This window comes from Gymnoscopelus braueri (assembly GCF_963280865.1).
Source record: "Gymnoscopelus braueri genome assembly, chromosome: 22".
In the NCBI taxonomy this organism is placed as follows: domain Eukaryota; kingdom Metazoa; phylum Chordata; class Actinopteri; order Myctophiformes; family Myctophidae; genus Gymnoscopelus; species Gymnoscopelus braueri.
The window spans coordinates 43,882,360-43,901,984 of record NC_137624.1 but is presented as its reverse complement, the minus strand read 5'-3'; the positions used below and the strand labels follow the sequence as shown (position 1 = coordinate 43,901,984).

The 19,625-nt window shown below is 43.5% G+C and overlaps 1 protein-coding gene across 4 annotated transcripts in view; it reads right to left on the bottom strand.

Moving 5' to 3' along the window:
* The window catches only part of marveld2a (MARVEL domain containing 2a), a 33,430-nt gene that overhangs the window by 7,453 nt on the left and 6,352 nt on the right, over nt 1-19,625 (bottom strand). For 3 of the 4 annotated variants that reach the window (XM_080418942.1, XM_080418941.1, XM_080418940.1), the window contains exons 3-9: nt 19,327-19,593; nt 17,633-17,991; nt 15,633-16,125; nt 7,348-7,568; nt 5,142-5,180; nt 3,236-3,405; nt 362-533 (exon numbers count right to left, since the gene is read on the bottom strand). In XM_080418942.1, coding sequence (XP_080275068.1) covers nt 362-533; nt 3,236-3,405; nt 5,142-5,180; nt 7,348-7,568; nt 15,633-16,125; nt 17,633-17,991; nt 19,327-19,576 — 1,704 coding nt within the window. In that variant the 5' untranslated portion in view covers nt 19,577-19,593. The remainder of the gene's footprint in view (nt 1-361; nt 534-3,235; nt 3,406-5,141; nt 5,181-7,347; nt 7,569-15,632; nt 16,126-17,632; nt 17,992-19,326; nt 19,594-19,625) is intronic. The other variant, XM_080418943.1, reaches the window with a different exon arrangement.

Here is a 19,625-nt window from a genome sequence, read left to right as displayed (position 1 = left end):
CTGGCTGCAACTATGGAACGGATTACCGAATGTTTAAAAAAAAATCCCCCGATTGTACGAGACCTCTATGTGTGTAATGAGGGGATCACCGTGAGGACGGTGATCACTGAAAATATTTTGTGACTACTTGAAAAAGGTTCAAAAATTGTTAAAAATCCAGGCACTGACTGTACCCTGTTTTAAAAAAAACCTGGCACTCAATGTGTTAAAATGATTGTGACGCTGTATTCATTTAATTTAGCTGGGGACCGACCCCCTGGTACTACCCCCCTCAAGGACCCCTTGGGGTCCCCCGAACCCCACATACATATATATAAGGGTCAGAGAGGTCAGGGTAGAAGAGAACAGGAGGACCAATCACCATCTGGTTGTGAGGATGCTGGGGCAGGCTGTGCATCAGGGCGTCCATCTCCTCGAACCTCTTGAGCGTGGCCTGGACGTCCGAGTGGATCTCCTTGTACTCGGCGTACTGGTCGTTGAACACGGCGCGGTACTGGTCCCGTTCGTCGTCCGACCGGACGGTCGGGTATTTACTGCAGGAAGGCGGAGGAATGAAAGTTACAAAAACGTGGAAACGCCCCACCACCACCACCAACAGCCAATCGAAACGTGTGACTCCCCTACCCTCCTTCTAAACAGCCATTCTTTGGCTATTCAAAAATTGCAGATATACAACCTCATAGCGAGTGCGCGCAAATCTTTGAATATACAGTATATATATTACGCATCTGTGTCACTTTAGATTTCTTTGGCTATTCAAAAATAGCAGATCTACAAGCTCATAGCGCGGCACCGAGTGCCGCGCTATGAGCTTGTTGATCTGCTATTTTTGAAAAATATTAAAACTTTTTTTTTTTAGGATTTAGAAAACATTTTTAAGAATGGCCTCAGGTCTTAAAGGAGTAGTTCACCCCAAAAAAATACTTATTTTCTATAAATTGCACACCCCATGAAGCCTTGAATTCATGGATTCATTTTTGTTTTTGTGGCATTCCTAAGCCAATAATTTGATTCCCGTCTCCTACCGGCTAAGGTATCCGGTAGGAGACACAAAGTAGATTATTTGTGTCTCCTACCGGATACACACACACAGTCATCAAATTATTGTCTTAGGAATGCCACAAAAACAAAAATAAATCCATGAATTCAAGGCTTCATGGGGTGTGTAATTGATAGAAAATACGTACTTTTTTGGGTGAACTACTCCTTTAATGGGTTAAAAGATTTGCACACATTTTCTACGATTTTTCAACAAATAGCAGATCTGCAAGCTTGTATATCTGCTATTTTTTTTAAATTTCTTAAAATGACACAGATGCGTTCTGTGTCAAAAAGTGCAAATAGTATTGCTTGTTTACAGTAAGATATGCAGATAAAAGTACAGGAAGTGTGATTGGGAGAATCTTCTCCCTCTGCTGGTGGCTGATCCTCCTATAATTTGACAAACCTCTGTGTTCGACCAACCGACCGTGGTGAGAGGAAAAAAATGAGAGCAAAAATGTGTGCCCGGTTCTCCTCAGTGGCTGGAGCTATTGATCTGAATCACCCGATTCGGATGATATCAATGCATTGAATGGGACATTATCACCTCTTATTAGACCATTGAATGGGCGAAATAGGCGACATACTGACCTACCCGCGATTTATCAGACCATTCATTGGGTGTTATCAAGACATACTGACCTACCAACGGAGATGACTTAAATAGTTCAGTTTCGGTTTTGGTTTTGGTTTCGGACCATGACGGAGGCGCGCAGTCACAGGCGAACTGTCACCCCGTGAAGGACCACCGAGGGAGCTAAAGCGACCGAGTTGCCGTCCTGAACGGTGTGACGTTCGCCTGTGCCTACTCAGTGCCGTTCGAGTTATATACCGATAGGCACAGAATCGTAAATATTGTTGTGGGGACTGCTCCGCCTCCAAGTAGGTCAGTAGCTCCTGATTACGCCCCATGAATGGTCTGACAAATCGCGGGTAGGTCTAAATCGCGCCTACTCGCCCATTCAAAGGTCTGATAAAACGTGATAATCTCCCATTCAATGAATTGATAGCATTCGAAGCCGCTGTCTGAATTTGCACACGGCCATTGACCATTACGATCTGAACGCAACTGCGAAGCCCGTTTCTCAATTTCATCAAATCTCAGCTGTTTATTAGCTTTTTTTAAAACAACGGGAGATCAAACTGCGCAAGCGTCGCATCCAATCCACACACACCCATTCTGCTACACTTGCCGTCTGCGTCGCGGCTCTGTGGTGTGTGTGTGTGTGTGTGTGTGTGTGTGTGTGTGTGTGTGTGTGTGTGTGTGTGGGGTAGATCGCACCACAACTCGGGTCCGCGGCCGTGTATGCGCGGACACGCACGTGCGCATGCACGTGTCAGAATGTACATTATTTGTGTTCGCGCGACGGCCGTGTGTGTGTGTTCGCGACAGGGGACGGCTCTGGCCGCATGAGGATGTACCGTGGTGTGTGTGTGTGTGCGTGTGTGAGTGTGAGTGTGAGTGTGAGTGTGAGTGTGAGTGTGTGTGTGTGTGTGAGTGTGTGAGTGTGTGAGTGTGTGAGTGTGTTGGCGACGGGGGACGGCTCCAGCTGTTACATCTGTATATGCGCGGGTGTTTGTGTGCGTTCTGTGCCTCCACGGCGCGGCAACGGGATGTGCGTGTGTGTGTGTACACACTACAGAGTACAAACTCACTTTCCATCCCTGATAAACTGTCTGTTCACAGCGCATAAGCCAAACTGCACACGTTGGGTGCTCACATCCCCCCACGGGTATGGTCTAGTAGGTATAATGATGGTAGAGTAGAGGCCAGATTTGCAAGTGTGTGGAGGAACATAAGATGTGTTTACACAGTGCAGTGTTTAGTACCTCCTTAACCCATTTAGACCTAGAACGCATCTGTGTCACTTTAGATTTCTTTGGCTATTCAAAAATAGCAGATATACAAGCTCATAGCGCGGCACCGAGTGCCGCGCTACGAGCTTGTAGATCTGCTATTTTTGAAAAATCGTGTTTTTTGTTTTTGTTTTTTTTTCCGATTTCTTTTAGGATTTTGATTTTTTTTAGACGCGGCCTCAGGTCTTAATGGGTTAATAACTTACAATGTGTGTTAAATCATTTTGCACTTAACCTTGACTGAACAAATCTATTTTTAGCGCATGACTCATTTAATTGGTGTGTGTGACTGTGTGTGTGTGACTGTGTGTGTGTTGTTGTGGTGAGGATGACTCACGCGATGTAGTCAGGCATGACCACAGGTTTGGGGATGTGTCCTGAAGGTATGGCTCCCTGCAGGACCTTGGCCTGGGCTGCCTTGTGGAGGTGGAGGGCCGGTGGCGGGACATGATCCACCTTGGACCCCTGGACAGGCTCTGGGCCTTTGTAAATAGGAGCTGGAGCTGCCTACACACACACACACACACACACACACACACACACGCACACACGCACACGCACACACAACAGAGAAAGATTTACCAGGATACATATAATGTACATATTGTTGTTGTCGGGCAGAAAGAAGCCTCTTATCTACATGTTCTGACTTTTTGTGTTTTTTTTGTCGATTAACGTCCTACTTGATCACACTACAGAGTCACACAAAAGCATCAAAAGTAGCAGATCTACAAGCTCGAAACGCTGCGAAGCTACGCGTTTCGAGCTTGTAGATCTGCTACTTCTGATGCTTTCTGAAAAGTAACAGTTTTGGACATATCTCTTTTCTTTCTTTTCTTTCTTTTTCCTTTATTTATTCAGGGAAACCCATTGAGAGCAAAAGCTCTCTTTTTCAAGGACGCCCTGATAACAAACATTTGAATCACATTACGATGTCACAACTAATTTAACAATAAAGCAAAAAAGAAAAGCAGAAGCATAAAACAACATTAAAATAATCGCAAAAGGCGGTGAATCAGACAATACAGTGAGGACAAATAAAACAGTAAACAGTGTTACATGAAACAGGTGCAGTCACTATGTAGTGAGTCCTCAAGAAGCACCCTGAATGTCACTATGTAGTGTGTCCTCAAGAAACACCCTGAATGTCACTATGTAGTGTGTCCTCAAGAAACACCCTGAATGTCACTATGTAGTGTGTCCTCAAGAAACACCCTGAATGTCACTATGTAGTGTGTCCTCAAGAAGCACCCTGAATGTCACTATGTAGTGTGTCCTCAAGAAGCACCCTGAATGTCTCTATGTAGTGAGTCCTCAAGAAGCACCCTGAATGTCACTATTGAGACCAATCGCACCAGTTTCAGAGAGTCCTGAAGTTTGTTCCATTTGTGTGGAGCATAATACATGAATGCAGTTTTTCCTTGTTCACTGCTCTTACGTGGACTGGTATATCTAATATGAAGTTTCCACCCGACAGACGAAATGTACCTGAGAATGTAATCTACAAGAACACACTCAGTAGAGTGCAGAATCACACAATGAGGCCTACAAGTCTCCCCAGTTTGCTCATTTTAAAGTTTGACCTATTGGTGGTGCTAGTGGAAAGGTCACGGGGTGAATGTGCACAGCTAACTTCATGGTAATTCAGCCATTACTTTGAAAGATATGTTAGTTACAGACAGAGACAGACAGACAGACAGACAGACAGACAGACAGACAGACAGACAGGCAGACAGGCAGACAGGCAGACAGGCAGACAGGCAGACAGGCAGACAGGCAGACAGGCAGACAGGCAGACAGGCAGACAGACAGACAGACAGACAGACAGACAGACTGACGGGTAAAAATATCTATAGCTTGGGCAGCGGTAATAACTAAATGTACTGGTGGTATTATATGTCTATTTTAACCCATTGAGACCTGAGGCAGATTCTACAAATGTCTTCTAACAGTTTTCTAAAAAGCAGATGTTTCCATATCAGTGGTTATCAAACTTTTTCATGTCAAGGACCCCCAAAATGATGCATGTGTTTGGCCGACCCCCATTTAAAAATATTTTGTTCCAGGGACCCCCCGCCGAAGCAAAGATTTGAGTTACAAATGTTACAAATAAAAGAAGTGACGCGCTATGAGCTTGTATATCTGCTATATATATATATAGCTAAAATCTAAAATGACATGCTTTCCCGGTTTTAATGGACTAAATGGTTTCTTAGGTTTTATTCTGACATTTAAATACTTACTGTGATGCGTGCTGCATGTGCCTCAGCAGACTGCTGCATCTGGGAAAGTGTGAAGAAAAGGAGTTGGAACAACGTTATGCTGAGGAGGGAATGATAACAACATCTCCTCCCCCCTGCTGCTCACCTCATATCAGTAAAGCCTGATAACAACTCCTCCCTTATCTCTGGCATTCCTCCACCCCCCCCCCCCCATTCCCCCCATTGTCTTTTGTGTTTCCCAAACACTGGGGCGTGACCCCTTGTGAGTCGCGGACCGATTGTTATGGGTCGCGGGTAAATATCACTTTTTTGTTCGTTTACTGCAACCAAAAAAAGTAATCATTTTTTCTTAATTTTGTTACTGAAAAAATAAATTAAAAAAAAGTATTTCATTAATAATAATACTTTTTTTTTAAGAAATCTAAGAAATTCCATGAATTAGAAAAAATAAATAAATTAAGTAGTAGTAAAAAAATTTGCAGATCTACAAGCTCACAACGGGTTGAATTGTGAAGCGTTGTGAGCTTGTAGATCTGCTATTTTCACTAGTTTGGGTCTCCCCCATCCCTCCATCCATTCACTCCCTCATCCCTCCTTTCTCTGATCCCTCTCTCCACTGATGTCCATCACAAACAATAACCTCTCTTACTGATCTGAATGAACAACTCAGATCTACTTCTGTTTGAAGGCGTGAAAGATGCAGTATAAACAGGGTATCTTTACATTTATAAAGATACAATTTAATGACTTTTAAAACCTTTTTGATACCAAATTGGCCAAATTGTCAAATATTACATAAGAAAGAGGCAAACATTGCGAAAATAGCCGATCTACAAGCTCACAAGCTTGTATTTCGGCTATTTTCACAATATTTAGTCAATTGAGTCAATTTAGTCAATTGAGTCAAACTAAATGTAATGCCTCAACCCCAGTTCAAATATGACGGCCTGAAAGGTTTGGGAACCTTAAGACAGAGGTTCTTTACTCTGGAAATACACACATACTTATTGCCAACTCCTCATCTTCACTCAGTAACTTTAAACATAGACTGAGGGCCAGCCTTGTTGAATCAAGCCTCTTCACTTGCTTCTACCATATAACGTAGCTTCTGCATACACAACCACACACACTGACACACATGTGCAGACACGTGCGCACGCACGCACGCACGCACGCACGCACGCACGCACGCACGCACGCACGCACGCACGCACGCACGCACGCACGCACGCACGCACGCACGCACGCACGCACGCACGCACACACAAAACATTACATTACATTACATTACAGTCATTTAGCAGACGCTTTTATCCAAAGCGACTTACAATAAGTGTATTCAACGGTAGGGAACGAAAACTACTAATCACCAGAAGTCTTTAGTGCATTTTCTGCAAAAACAAGCAACCAAGAGTATACCTAGCGCTAAGGTAAAAGTGCAATATATCAGCTACCTATTTCCTTAAACAGATGAGACAAAATAGCTAAATCAAATGAGCATGAGCTAAAACAAACAAACAATACAACAATAGAAAACAAGCGTTTGTACAACTAGTTAACAACAAGTAGGCCAGGCAGAGAGGAAGGGTAGTGTTTCCTGAAGAGGTGGGTTTTCAGCCTGCGGCGAAATATGGGCAGTGACTCTGCTGTCCTAACATCAGTGGGAAGTCCATTCCACCACTGTGGGGCCAGAACAGAAAAGAGTCGTGACCGTGTGGATCGGCCAGAAGGACCCTTGAGTGACGAGGCAATCAGTCGCCCCGAGGTGGCAGACCGAAGTGGTCGGGCAGGGGTGTAGGCATCGACACACACACCCCCACACACACACACACACACACACACACACACACACACACACACACACACACACACACACACACACACACACACACACACACACACACACACACACACACACACACACACACACACACACACACACACACACACACACACACACACACACACACACACACACCCCCCCCTGCACGTCGTGTCTTATGTTTGATTATTATGTTTTTAACTTGATTATTATGTTTAACTACTTGTTTATAATTTTTTAGGTGAGAACCCTTTATAAGCCCTTTATGGGTTTATTTTTCTCACCTGCACTTGTTTCTGTATTGTTTTTAATAATGTTACCTTTTTAATGTTTATTATTGTGCGAATAAATAAATCAAATAAATCAAATCAAATCAACCCTTGGCAGTAAACAATGACCTCCTACCTCGTGGCCGTACTTCTCCCGGTACTTGCGAGCGGACTCGTGCCTCCAGAGCTTCAGACACACGATGGCTCCTATGAGGTAGACCACCATGGTGACGAAGAGGAAGATGATGGCGGCCACCTGGCCCGCCTCCGTCCGGCAGAAGGCTCCGTTGATGCCGTTGTTGAACACCGGGTAGGAGCACAGGCCTCCGCGCGTCGTGTCTCGCACGTACATGATCCCTGGTAAAACAAAACAAATAAGAGATTATTTATGGGGCGTTGCAATTTTACATTGTTAAAGGTTCGATGACATTCATTTTCACTTTTTTTATTTTTAATGTTTTTTTTGGGGTTTTATGACCTCAATTACACCCCAAAAAATCTGAACTTTGAACATTCAGTGGATTTTCTGTGGTCTGGGGTTTTCTGAATAATTAGGCTGAAAAGTAATCTGAGCTTGGCCCTTCGGCAGTGAGGTCACAGTCGATTAATCCCGCCCACTCTCCTCCTCGCCCCTCCCCTATCCTTTCCTTTGGGGGGGGCGGAGCAGAGGCGATGATTGACAGGCAAAATCCCTCACCAGCGACACCCGCAGGCAAAGATTTCTTTTTTCATTGCAGTTGAAAAGGCTTTAGAAATGTGAGACAAAAACACCTACAGTGAATCACTGGAGTGGAATTTTCAGTTAAAACGTTTTGTACACGTTTGAAGGACCAGGACAAAGACTCTGAATGTGGTGTAAACATGAATGTCATGATACCTTTAATGATCTGACTCACCCTCCATCAATCAGTAAATAATAGATTTCAAGATGCCGCGCTATAAGCTTGTAGATCTGCTATTAAAAAAAAAAATCTTGAACATTTGTTGTGCAAATCTTTGAACACATATTTCCCTGGAACAACATATTTTGAGACGGGGGTCGGCGGCCAAAAACATATCATTTCGGGGGGTCCTTGACATGAAAAAGTGTGGTTCCAGGGACCTCCCCAGAAGCAAAGATTTGAGTTAAAAATGTTGTTTCAAAAACAATATATGTATTCAAAGATCTGCACGAATGTTCAAGATTTTTTTTCTCAATAGCAGATCTACAAGCACGTGTTTCACATGGGTTATAGCGCCACCAGGAGGCCGATTTTTGCAAAACATTATTTTTTATTTTACTCCTACAGACTCCTATGAGCTTGTAGATCTGCTATTTTTGAATAGCCAAAGTATAAAAATATTGATTATAGCTCAAATCTAAAATGACACAGATGCGTTCGGTTCCCGGTCTTAATGGGTTAACAACCAGGCTCCCCGCTACCTCTCTGAACTCCTCCAACGCCACGCCCCCGTCCCGTCCCGCTCCCTCAGGTCAGGTGATGCCAACCTCCTGGACACCCTGGTCCCCAAGACAAAGAAACCAACCTGGGGTGACAGGGCTTTGACAGCGCCCCAACCCTATGGAACTCACTCCCAGCTCACATCAAAGCTGCCCCCCCCCCCCCCCCCCCCACCCTCGCCACATTTAAAACCACACTTAAAACCCACCTTTTCAGACTCACTGCAACTTTACTGGTACCTATTCCTTTTTAAATTTGTTCACTTTAACTGTCCTTCATATTTGCAACAGTCTCTAAAACCATACACATCACCATATCCACTTAGACATACACAACATCCCTATTTTACTGTTCCCAAAGGAATATTTTCTGAAGTTGGACGCAGGTCATTCCACTGCAAAGCTCCATTTGACTGGAACAATCTCCCTCTTTCTCTCAGATCTGTCGCTTAAGGACTTCCTTGTATTCACATCTCGAAACAACCTGTTCATGCTTTTAATATAGCTTGCCTTGTACTTAAGTTTATTTCTGACTTTTGATACAGGTCATAGAACTGTATTCTCCATTTCTTTGTTTAAAATGAGTTGAGGGCTGGGGTGTGGGTGGGCGACGGTGAGCAAGCTAACTGTATCTGTACATATGTGTATTGTGTATTGTGTATTTGTATTGTATGCAATGTTTTACTTATGTGTATAGGACCTAGGGGTGTGCCGATACACTCATTTCACGAAACGATACGATACGATATTGGGCTCACAACTGCGATACGATTTCGATACGCACTTTTTTATTATGAAAATATATGGGGGAGAAAAAAAGCAAATGTGCAAACAAATAATTCTGTTTTTGCATTATTCAGACATGCAAACTTGTAGCTTTTCAGCTACAATAGCCGTTTTGAATCCAAATAGGGCAATAGTGTGACACCTGACAAATAGTGTGACACCTGACCCGAAAAAAATAAACATGTCGTCACCCTTTCACCTCGGGCTGTTTGCATGCCTGATTATTATTATTGAAAAAAAAAATTAAAAAAAATAAAAACGATATTTTTTCCCCCCAAAACGATACATATCGTCACGAAAACGTATCGCGATATATCGCGGGACGATATATCGGCACACCCCTAGGACCCCCTCTAAAATGAGATGCTGCATCTCAAGGAGCTATCCTCTCAATACATTCTGACCAAATTCTGACTTGCATTCCTTAATCCAAATACCTTTTTCTTTACCTTTTTAACTAGTTTTTCCCCAACAAAGTGTTCTTATTTTGGTTGTTTACTGTAAAGCGACTTTGAGTATCTAGAAAAGCGCTATATAAATGTTATGCATTATTATTATTAGTGATTCCAGTGAAATTACTGTTGACACTTTCTATGTCCATAATGCATTATAAACATACTTATAATGCATGATTATCTACTTAAAACACTATCATTATAGCTATAAGCAGTCATAAATATCCATACTAACACATTATAAAGGACTTTATAATTACTTATACGGTCAAGTAGAAATGCATTATAATCTGTTCATGACACTATATAACTACAGTTATAAGCACGAATAAGTACTCAACGCTTCATAATGATAATTATACCACACTATGAAGCATTTTAAAAGGACTTATGAGTATCATAATACTACATAATTGCTGTATAACAACTCTATGCAACACAAAGCATTTCTGCCTATTCCACCAGTAATGCCATTAGTTCACTGACCACTTAAGTTATATTCACTTTATAATGCATTATAACAGTGAGTATACTGCATTATAATATATAATTCACTTTATTATGCATTATAACAGTGAGTATACTGCATTATAATATATAATTCACTTTATAATGCATTATAACAGTGAGTATACTGCATTATATAATTACATAATGTATTACAACTCTGAGAATTACAATACACTATGATCCTTGCAAAAACAAATGTCTGTGAGTCTCCAGCAATTATGAGGAACTATGATACTTGACATCTTAAATAATTATAAAATGCTTTATAATGCATGGTGATTATTGTTATAGAACATGATGAATATTTATGAGTGCGTAAAACTGTAATTATATCGCGTTATAAGCAGATTATAATACATTGGATTCATAGAAAGTGTTAAACCCGCAGTGTTCAAAGTATTATCACACCAAGTACAAAACACTGGTGTTGACGTTACAAAGCAACCAAAGGCATGGCAGCCCCCCCCCCCCCCTACCCCATACCTTCAAGACATGAATCCCACCCTTACAACCCTCCCCGCTCACTTAGATCAGGTAACACAGGAATGCAGTCCGAAGCCTTCCCTAAAACACCCTGGACAACCCTCCACACATCCTAGACCACACATGAGCTACATACGGCCAGAGAGCCCTTTGACCATGTCAACCCGGCCCTCCCAAAGGCCTCAAAGAAGAACAAAATGACCCCCCCCCCAAAAAAAAATCTTAAAAGGCAGCATTATGTTAATGATTTTGAGGGAACTCCAATTAATTATTAGTTATTAGTATGTACCATTTGAGTACATACCTGCATTCCATATTCCATCCGTATGTACACAAATGTAAAATGTTTATAATGTAACAGTGAAACAATCTGCCTTGAGTTATATTTATAACGCATATAATGCAATATGTTTGATAATGTGAGTGATACAGTAAACCTGTAAAAACTAAACTGAACTAAAACTAAAAAACTAAGAGTTGGCCCTATTGTAAAGTAGTCCGTCATCATGTCTACTAAATGCATGCAGTTTTAAAGGAGAATTCCGGACAAATTAAGTGTTATCTTTCATGTCTCGTTACTCACCTAGCGACGTAAAAAGTGGCGTTCTTTTTTTCCATATATTCCCCTGTCGTCATTTTTTAAACACCCTCCGTTGTTATAATGGGAGCGCGAGGGTTAGTGAAGTTCGTCTATTATAACCGACGCAATGTTATTTTTTTCTCTACTACGATTCATTGTAGAGTCTCATGATAGTCAAACATGCGCTGAAAATTCCTGCGAGCCTGCCGTTAACACATCTACCGCCGGGCCCGTAGTTCTACGGGCCGTTAAATCCAACGGTTAAGCGCCAATCCCGTAGCCTACGGGCTGTGGTGCTTTTTCCTTTTTTTCGAAATTTTTTTTTTTTTTAATTTTCTAGGGGGACCATTTTCAGTGTAACACCACCCGATCGGACCGGAAGTGCGATCACGTTTTTTGTTTCCCGTCTGCCTTCATTCTAAGTCGTACACAAAAAGCCCTGTAAAAGCTGTACAGGACATGTAGTTTTTCATCCTCGCATTTCCCATGTTAACATAAACGATCAGAACTCAAACATGGCGGCTCCGTTTGACACGCGGTCTCGACGAGTAGACACCAGGACATGTGCCCGTTGTTTACAAACAGTGTATCGGGCAATCTAAAGGATTTTAACGGGGCCTATGGCGACCTGAAAAAAACAAAAAACAACAATAAAACCTTGGCACTGGTGAGTACATTATGAGATTAGCCCTTGGCGGTGGATGTGTTAATGGCGAACGATTTAACACTGGATGCTTGTTTCTTTCCAGAACCTGGCAACTCGTGTTGCCAGATTCTGGAAACAAGCAACCAGTGTTAAATCGTTCGCCATTAACGGCAGGCTCGCAGGAATTTTCAGCGCATGTTTGACTATCATGAGACTCTACAATGAATCGTAGTAGAGAAAAAAATAACATTGCGTCGGTTATAATAGACGAACTTCACTAACCCTCGCGCTCCCATTATAACAACGGAGGGTGTTTAAAAAATGACGACAGGGGAATATATGGAAAAAAAGAACGCCACTTTTTACGTCGCTAGGTGAGTAACGAGACATGAAAGATAACACTTAATTTGTCCGGAATTCTCCTTTAACATAATCCAGCACTATGTGTTTCAAGTTTCAATCCAATAGTCCAACGTGTGGCCCTTCACTCACTTTATCGAAGTCAGTATGGCTCCCTAGACAAATATGCTGCCCACTCCTGTCCTAGACTCTTCTCCTTTCCCTAAAACACCCCGGACAACCCTCCACACCTCCTATATGCGAACGGCCTTTTTGCGTGTGGTTGAAGGCAAGAGGGCGGGGGCCGGGTGGGGAGAGAGCCTGGTGACGCGAGCTATGTAAGTGCACTGAGTGGCAGTTGGGGCAAACGCAGTCCCCACAACAACATTTACGATTCTGTGCCTATCGGTACATAACTCGGACGTGGTCCAAAACTATACTTTATCGACGAAAAAAAGTAGTCTGCGGTTGTGTGAAAAAGTACTGTCCTAAGCGGGAGTCGAACCCAGACTCTCAGTGGTAATGGATTTAGAGTCTAATGATTAGCGAGGTGCGCCACTGAGACCGGTGCTGAAAATGGGTATTCGGGCTGTATTAGAATGTGACGTCCTAACTCTTCTATTGTAGAGGAAAGAAGTCCCCGCCCGAGCGCCCGCCCAATAAGGGAAGCCGGGGCGAGGCTTCCCCCAACCGCATGCAAAAGGACTGTTCACCTCCTATATAGCCTGCCTCCTGGCTAACAAACAGTGGAATCACAGTGGACTTTTGTTGGACAGATGCTAGTTGATTATTACAGATATATCTTGGTCAACTTGTTATTATGTTTTTTTGTTAATTCGATGTATTTTTTCTAGACCACAAATGTACAGCATGTCATTTAGCCTTGAGTTCATATTTATAACGCATATAATGCAATATGTTTGATAATGTGAGTGATACAGTAAACCTGTAAAAACTAAACTAAACTAAAACTAAAAAACTAAGAGTTGGCCCTATTGTAAAGTAGTCCGTCATCATGTCTACTAAATGCATGCAGTTTTAACATAATCCAGCACTATGTGTTTCAAGTTTCAATCCAATAGTCCAACGTGTGGCCCTTCACTCACTTTATGGAAGTCAGTATGGCTCCCTGGACAAATATGCTGCCCACTCCTGTCCTAGACTCTTCTCCTTTCCCTAAAACACCCCGGACAACCCTCCACACCTCCTATATGCGAACGGCCTTTTTGCGTGTGGTTGAAGGCAAGAGGGCGGGGGCCGGGTGGGGAGAGAGCCTGGCGACGCGAGCTATGTTAGTGCACTGAGTGGCAGTTGGGGCAAACGCAGTCCCCACAACATCATTTACGATTCTGTGCCTATCGGTACATAACTCGGACGGCGCTTAGTCGACTAGCAGACCATCGGCTGGTCGCCGCGGGCACTCGCGCCTGGAGGCGCTCGGGCGCGACTCCTCGGCCTCAAGGTCTGCTGAGTCGGCGCGCCTCCGTCATGGTCCAAAACTATACTTTATCGACGAAAAAAAGTAGTCTGCGGTTGTGTGAAAAAGTACTGTCCTAAGCGGGAGTCGAACCCAGACTCTCAGTGGTAATGGATTTAGAGTCTAATGATTAGCGAGGTGCGCCACTGAGACCGGTGCGGAAATTGGGTATTCGGGCTGTATTAGAATGTGACGTCCTAACTCTTCTATTGTAGAGGAAAGAAGTCCCCGCCCGAGCGCCCGCCCAATAAGGGAAGCCGGGGCGAGGCTTCCCCCAACCGCATGCAAAAGGACTGTTCACCTCCTATATAGCCTGCCTCCTGGCTAACAAACTGTGGAATCACAGCAGACTTTTGTTGGACAGATGCTAGTTGATTATTACAGATATATCTTGGTCAACTTGTTCTTATGTTTTTTTGTTAATTCGATTTTTTTTTTTTATGACCACAAATGTACAGCATGTCATTTAGATAGCATGTTGCTTAGACATCATTATGCTAGATTAATTGTTAACTTGGTATTCTAGTTTATTTGAGGAACTACTATGTTGTTCTCTCTGCCCTGTGACTAGTATTTATTGGGTTGTTTATTGACTACAGTTGATGTTTACCTATAGCCTCCGTTCTCACACCTGGAAGTCGCTCCGGTTAACCCATTGAGGGCCTGAGGTTCCGATTCTGCAAAATGTCTTCTAAATCCCAAAATCCCAGTTTCTATATCAGTGGTTTTCAAACTTTTTCATGTCAAGGACCCCCGAAACTGATATGAATTTGGCCACGGACCCCCATCTCAAAATATTTTGTTCCAGGGACCCCCAGAAGCAAAGGTCTCGCAACGTCTCGCAGTGCAAGCCGCTGTGAGCTTGTAGATCTGCTATTTTTCAGCAAAGCGGTTTGGTGTAGAGGGGCAAAAAGAGCAGACCAAGTACAGAGCCAACGGTTAAGTTTACTTGGTATTGAGGGTTTAAGTGGTTAAAGGTCTGAAAATACACATTAACATGAATCCAACATATTAATAGAAACGTAGGTCAACAAACCAAAACAAAACATTAATTGTAGAGATAGTGTCTGTCAAACAAGTCTATGAAACTATCTATGAACTCTTTTTTGTTGCACTCCCTCATGGAGCTACTTGCGGATTATACTAGGGTCAGTGCACCCTAGGTGGACACGCACTGACCTTTTGCACCTTAATCCCATGTATAACGCACTGACTTTTTTTTTGTCTTTTTTATTGTGCTCTTTTTTCTCTAAGCACCTTAACGTCCATATGTATATCATGCACAGTATAAGTATATCATGCACAGTATACATACATTGCTGCTATGCTCAGGCACCTTAGTTTTTTATTATCTCAGGTACTTTGTAAATATGTAGATAACTTGTCTGGCCTTCTGTTGCTCTCTTGTTTTGATCTCCTTCCCACTTGCCCCCCACCCCTCTTCTTCTCCCCCCCCCTCTTCTTTCTATGGAAATTAACGTTGCGATGGGAACGATGTACAAAAACGAATTTCACCCACTTTTTTACCTTGTAAACCTGTGATGTGACAATAAAACTGATTCTGATTCTGAAAAGGTTTAATCTACAACATCATTTTATACAATATTTAGTGGGGGGTCCCTGCTTCATCTCTCTCTCAGCTAAGGGGGTCCTGGGCCTGAAAAAAGGTTGATGAAAGACCACCTGCTTTCCTGACCGACCCACCTGCTGCCATGTAGAGCACGGCCAGCGCCAGGTTCATGACGAACTCGGTCAGCGGCCACCAGGAGGAGTCCAGCAGGATGGTCCGGTAGTACATGGTCATCCCCATCACCAGGACGATCACCGTGACGACCCAGGCCAGCCCGGCCACCACCAGGACGAACGGCGTCTTGGGCCCCGTGTAGTAGGCGCCGCCGCCGCCGCCCGCCCCGTACATGCCCCCTCCTCCTCCTCCTCCTCCGTACCCGCCTCCGTACGCCCCGCCGGGGGAGGAGTACCCGAACATGTTGAACCACTCGTTGTCCTTGTGCACGTACGCGCACACGCAGGCGAACACGGCGGCGCCCAGCAGCAGCTCCACGCAGCCCAGGATCCTCAGCAGGCCGGACCAGGACTTCATGTAGTCGTAGCGCAGGTGGTACTCCTCCACCCGCTCCGTGTAGGTCATGGCCGTGTGGTGGGTGCGGCCCGACAGCGACTCCGGGGGCTCTCGCGCCTGCAGTTAGGGATGCAAATGATCGATTAATTAATTAATTGATAACCTTATCGACGAATCAATCGATTAATTGATAAGCGCCTTTTTCAGGATCAAAAGGAAAATTCTTGTCCGAAACCGAAAATGAGTGCAGAAACATAATTGCCTTGATGTATATATAGTCAGGGGATATTAAAAAAATCTTGGAATAAATTCCTTACCAAAAAAAATCTTCACCAATGTGTTTGTAAAGGTGTCTAGTAACACATCTCACAAAGACTGAAATGCAGTTTCCCTAGGAGAATTTTTGACAGCTCCTTAAAGTTGGGGTACCCACCATAACCTTGTTAAAAAAAAATCTAAAAAAAAATCTAAATTTAATTCTGTTTTAAGTAGCATGTGAGGGGTCAAACTAGGGTGTTTTTATGATTCTGAATCCATTGCAAGCATTTGTTTTGCACCAAAACCACTCCTTGGGCTAAAAACGGCCCAATCTCAATGGGCTTTTTACACAAAAAGTATACCTGGAAAAGGATGGCTATGGCCGTTTTTAGCCCAAGGAGTGGTTTTGGTGCAAAACAAATGCTTGCAATGGATTCAGAATCATAAAAACACCCTAGTTTGACCCCTCACATGCTACTTAAAACAGAATTAAATTTTGATTTTTTTTTTGATTTTTTTTAAACCAAGGTTATGGTGGGTACCCCAACTTTAAGGAGCTGTCAAAAATTTCTCCTAGGGAAACTGCATTTCAGTCTTTGTGAGATGTGTTACTAGACACCTTTACAAACACATTGGCGAAGATTTTTTTTGGTAAGGAATTTATTCCAAGATTGGAAAATATTCTGCTAATATCCCCTGACTAATAACATTAACGAGCATCAACTGGACACAGACACACACACACCTCCCCTCTGCAGTGCTCTATAGACCCCTTATCAGACAACGTCACACTGATAAGAACCAGTATGCGTGCACAGGCCGGCACCAAATGAACCCCAATGTAAGTGGTCACTGCACTCAAATGTAAAAATGCATCCCATCAAACTTTCAGATGCTGGTGTTTTTCTCCCAGTGTGGAGGAAGAATGCTTAGGATGTTTTATGTGATCTCTCGTTCTTGAAATATATAATCCTCTGTCGTGTGTAAACAATAATAGCAATTCAAAGCAGTTTCCCCCCCAAACCCCTCCCTCCAGTGGCTGTTCTGTTGGGAATTGATTACATGAAACCTGTCACCTGTGCCGTCCAGTCTCAATGTTTGTAAACAAATAATTGGTCTATGGAGTATCATTTCTCTCCAAAAGCCCTTGAATATGATTAAGGATTACTGTGATTATGGTAAAAATTTGATATCACACACACACACACCATACCTGTAACTTTCACTAGCCCAAAAAAAAGAAAAAAAGAAAAGAAAAATGTAAAGAAAATTTAAAAGAATTACATTTATTGAAAATCGCTAAATGTAATGGAGTAAATTCTGAAGGTCAGTTAATAGATTATAGATTCATAGTTATCATCTCTACCTGCAGCAGCTCCTTGCGGGAGTTGTAGCTGCTGCCCCCCCCCCCGCCGTAGGGGTCCCGGTAGGAGGAGGAGCCGGGGACGGAGGGCGAGGCAGGAGGCGAACAGCGCACGCCGCCGCCGCCGTTGTTGTTGTTGTTGGAGGAGGGGGGGGGAGGGGAGGGGGAAGGGGAGGAGTCAGGCATGGGGGGCCAGGGGGGGGGCTTGGTGGTGGCGGTGCTGCTGCTCCGCCCGCTGTTCCCCCGGAAGAAGTTCTTCCAGGAGTCCGGGATGAACCGGTGCACGGGTTTGATGTCGAGGGCGGGGTCCGCTGCGTCCGGCTCCTCCCCTCCTCCTCCTCCTCCTCCTCCCTCGCTTAGGGCTGTCAGTCACCATCACACATTTAAAGGGATATTTCACTTTCAAAAAAACTTTGGGTCATTTTATCGTCTACTCAGGCTTATGTGAGCCCCCCAGACCGTTTTTTAAGTTGCTTGATTCAGTATTTAGATATTTGATAATCATTTTATCAGACACGCCCCCTTCCTATACAAACCCAGTATAACTTCAAACTCCATTTTTAACCTGTTAGATTCATCAAAAACACCCGTCCTTGGTTCTGCTGACTCACCCTGGCGTCCTAATACGTGAGGGGGCCGTGTTTTTTGATTACTTTTTTCATTTATTTTATTTAATTTTTTTAAAGTATTACATTTTTTTCGTTTTCCCCAAAAAATATTAAAAATAACTAAAAAAAGTTATCGAAAAAACACGGCCCCCTCTTGTATTAGGAGGGCAGGGTGAGTCAGCAGAACCAAGGACGGGTGTTTTTGATTAATCTGACATGTTAAAAATTGAGTTTGAAGTTATAATGGGTTTGTATAGGAAGGGGGCGTGTCTGATAAAATGAATATCAAATATCTAAATACTGAATCAAGCAACTTAAAAACGGTCTGGGGGGATCACAAAAGCCTGAGTAGACGATAAAATGACCAAAAGTTTTTTTGAAAGTGAAATATCCCTTTAAGTTCACCATTAATTGTCATACAAATAATTGCGATTAAAAGGGACAGTTCACCCCTAAAATGACTTTTTTTTCCTATCGATTAGTCACCCCATGGAGACTTGAATTCATGGATATTTTTTTGTCGACCAGCTACCGGAAGCAGCGGTTACGGTAGGAGACACAAAGGAGTCTCCTTTGTGTCTCCTACCGGAACCGCTGCCTATACCAGGTCCGCCGGTCATCAAATTATTGTCTTAGGAATGAGACAAAAAACTAGAACATATCCATGAATTCAAGTCTCCATGGGGTGACTGATCGATCATGTTGAGGGTGAACTATCCCTTTAATGATTTAATTGTGTGCTTGGCATTAAACATTATTGGAACATATGAAGCCTTTTAGGCTTCGTAATCAAAAGATATGACAAATAACTGAAAAATACAAAACTTCTTGACATAATTATTTAATCATTTTTATACATGTAAAAAAAAAAAGAGCAAAAATAGTAGATCTACAAGGCTGCAACGCGTCACGAAGTGACGCGTTGCAGGCTTGTAGATCTACTATTTCTAAAATGTGTGAAAATCTTTCAACATGGAAACGATTATGACGCAAAAATGAAAAAAAAAAAAAAATTATGATGCAAAAATAACTGCGATTATCTCAAATAATCGCCATTAGACGTTTACGTAATAATCGCGACAGGCCTACCCTCGCTGCCGCTGCTGGGGTCGAACTCGGGTCCGACGGGGGGCTGGTGGGGCAGGGGCGGAGCGGGCAGGGGGTCGGCGCTCAGGGCGAGCAGGCGGTGGGCCGCGGGCTGCTGTCTCAGGGGCCGCAGGCTGTGGGAGTGGGAGTGGTCTCCGGGCAGGGTGGTGAGGGTCCCGCTGGGGACCTGGTCGTAGTGGGGCGCCTGGTGGGCACGCTCAGTGCGGCCGTAGAAGCCTCCTCCATAGGACATGTGGAAGGTGATGGGCCCTGCACGCGCGCGCACACACACACACACACAC